This window comes from Pteropus medius, unplaced genomic scaffold (genome assembly GCF_902729225.1).
Source record: "Pteropus medius unplaced genomic scaffold, Ma_sr-lr_union100, whole genome shotgun sequence".
NCBI lineage: Eukaryota > Metazoa > Chordata > Mammalia > Chiroptera > Pteropodidae > Pteropus > Pteropus medius.
Window position 1 is genome coordinate 18,442,190 of NW_024354875.1, and position 2,517 is coordinate 18,444,706.

Consider the following 2,517-nt stretch of genomic DNA (forward strand, 5'->3'; position numbering starts at 1 on the left):
CCGTCTCTCTTCTAACCTCACCCTTTAGCTAGAACACGTAATATGGCAAAGACAATGCATCTCATGTTTTCGTAGCAATACTTTACCCCAGGGAATATTAGCCGCACTATGTACTTTAGCGGCTACTTCTCCTCACATTGTTGTTGTTGTTGTTGTTGTTATTATTATTATTATTAATTTTATGAGGAGCAACCAGATGCAGTCTTGCTGACGTTGGTCAGAGAAAAGATGGCCCCCACCTCGCCCCAAGGCTGGCCAAGCCGTCTCTTCCTTTCATTAGTGGTGTAACCCTGTGTTCCCGCTGGAGCCTTGCTCGGAAGTGTAATCTTCCCACTGGGACCTCCTGCCGTCTCGCCTGGCTCATAGAGCTGAGCCTAAATGAAATATAAAATATTAACTGCAAGAGAAAACAAAAGCTGTTGCCTCCAGGACGGCTCTTGTGCCCGAGGCTTGGCCCTGTCTCCCTCTCCTCCAAGCCTCTCAGTCTCACCCCAAGCCTGGACTCTCGGTGGGATCCATGGGTTGAATCACAGCTCTGCAAAAACGAATTCCCTGGTCCGGTAACCCACCGCCCGTTCCCTTCTGCCGAGAGCGCAGAATGACCACCAGGAGGCCAGGAACAAAACACTTAAATGTTGCATTTATTAAGGAAATGTTATCTAAGAAAAAAAAAAAAGGTCAAAACGGTGTCACGAATGTCAAGAGCACTTCTGTGGGGTAAACCGTGCAGCTACGTAAGAGTTCTAGTCTGGGTCTTTGCCCGGGGCAGCTGAGGTGCCGGCTCCCGCAAAAGATCCAGTTATAAATGCAATAAAAGAAACAACTCACCCCGTTCACATTCGCAAGTTCCCCTCCCCCATCCCTTTTCCCACGATGATAAAACTCTAATCCCAGGCAGGCAAACAGGCCACTAGGGCAGACAAAGACTTATCAAATATTTGTATTCAAGCAAACTAACACTAAAATCCCTTAAAACCGCACGTTATAACTAATCAAAGGAATTTACCGCCTCTCCCGCTGGGGCTGGGAGAAGCGGGAGAGAATGGGCGCGAATCCGGACACGGATTTCTGTGTCCTCATTAGTTCTGTTGCGTGGTGTATATACAGATCACTTTCTCGGCCACCGGGCATTCAGTGCCGCTGGGTCTCTCCCCTGCCCACCCTCTCCACCTGCCCCCAGAGCTTGGCCCACCTGCGGGTGGAGAAGGGCCTTCGCCCGTCGATTTCCCCGCATCTCAAGCTAGCGACAGCTTCCAAAGTTTGCGCCCTAATCTCTGTCTTCTTGCCACTTGCTGCTGAGTCCAGAATCAGGGCGCTTTCCTCCTGCAGCAGGCATGGGGACTTTGAAAGACCGAGCGAGAAACAGGTCGCTTCATCCCGAAAGGCAGAAGTCGAGAGAAATAACTGACTCCGACAGGTTTGCTTCGCCCATTCTCGGATGGTGAGGGGGCGCGGTCGGTCTGGCGAAGTGGGGAGGCGTGGGGCGGCTGCCGCGGGGGCGGGAGAGACGGTCAGTAGGGCCCCACGACCACCGCCTCCACCTCCTTAGAAGGTCTCCGGTCCTTCACCAGGAAGTTGATCATGCCCTCGGACTTGATGAGAAGGTTGCAGCCGAGGAAGAAGATTCCGAAGACCACGGTGAGCGAAAGCACGCACATGACGGCGATCTGCACCACGCGCATGATGTACAGGCTGCGCTCGTCTGGGCCGCCCTCGGCGAAGCCGTCGTCGGTTACCACGGACGCCTGGGTGCAGCAGCGCACGGCGCGCTCCAGCGCCTCGCTGCTGTTGGCCAAGAACAGGCCCGCCACATCGGTCTGGTTGCCCAGAGCCGAATTCATCGCGGGAGAGGGCGGACGCCCGAGGAAGCGCGGGTCCGAGGGGTGGGAAGGCGGTGGCGCGGGAGGAACAGGTGCCGAGCTGAGCGCTCACTTGCAGACTCGCGCGCGCGCGCGCGCGGAGCGGCTGCTCGCTCTCTTCTTTCCAAAGTCCCCGGGCCGTGGGAATTTCCCAGGAGCCTTTCCGAGTCGCACCGCAGCGGGTCTGGTCTTCACGGTCTGCTTCTGCCCGGGCGGTGCTTGTTCCCGGCGCTTGCTGGACTGGGAGATGTTGGAACTTGGCGGGGTTGGGCCAGCAGGGCCGTGGGAGGTGCGGGCGGCCGTGGGGAGGCTCCTCTGAGCGAACAGCGGCCTCTTCCGGCCGCGCCGCCGCTCTGCGCTGGCTGAGGTTGGGCGGTGGGGAGGCAAAGGGGCGAACCTTCTGGTTTTGCTTTTCTTGCTTCGCTTCTTTCCCAATTCCAAAGGCTAGGCAGAGGTCACTGTGCTTTTCTGCCTTGATGGATGATTAAATAGTTTCGGGCAGAGGAAGGGTTGCGACCAGCTGAAAGTTTCCTAAGAACTGGGTCACACCAGCTCTGCGTGTCCTTTGCCTCCCGCTCCTCTCACCTCTGGGCTGATGGAAAGTGGCGATGAATCGAAGGTGCCAGATGGTGCTTGCGAATGCACTGGCCAGCCGCCT

The 2,517-nt window shown here is 56.5% G+C and overlaps 1 protein-coding gene across 1 annotated transcript; it reads right to left on the reverse strand.

Annotated features, from left to right (window-relative positions):
- Window positions 1-622: 622 nt before the first annotated feature.
- Window positions 623-2,039, reverse strand: RPRM (reprimo, TP53 dependent G2 arrest mediator homolog). Its single transcript, XM_039855499.1, has one exon. It carries the CDS (start codon window positions 1,839-1,841, stop codon window positions 1,512-1,514), a length of 330 nt encoding a protein of 109 aa, XP_039711433.1. The 5' UTR covers window positions 1,842-2,039; the 3' UTR covers window positions 623-1,511.
- Window positions 2,040-2,517: the final 478 nt, after the last annotated feature.

Bases quoted from the DNA above. Each gene is read 5' to 3' on its own strand.
- RPRM (XM_039855499.1), bottom strand. From the start codon at position 1,841: ATGAATTCGGCTCTGGGCAACCAGACCGATGTGGCGGGCCTGTTCTTG.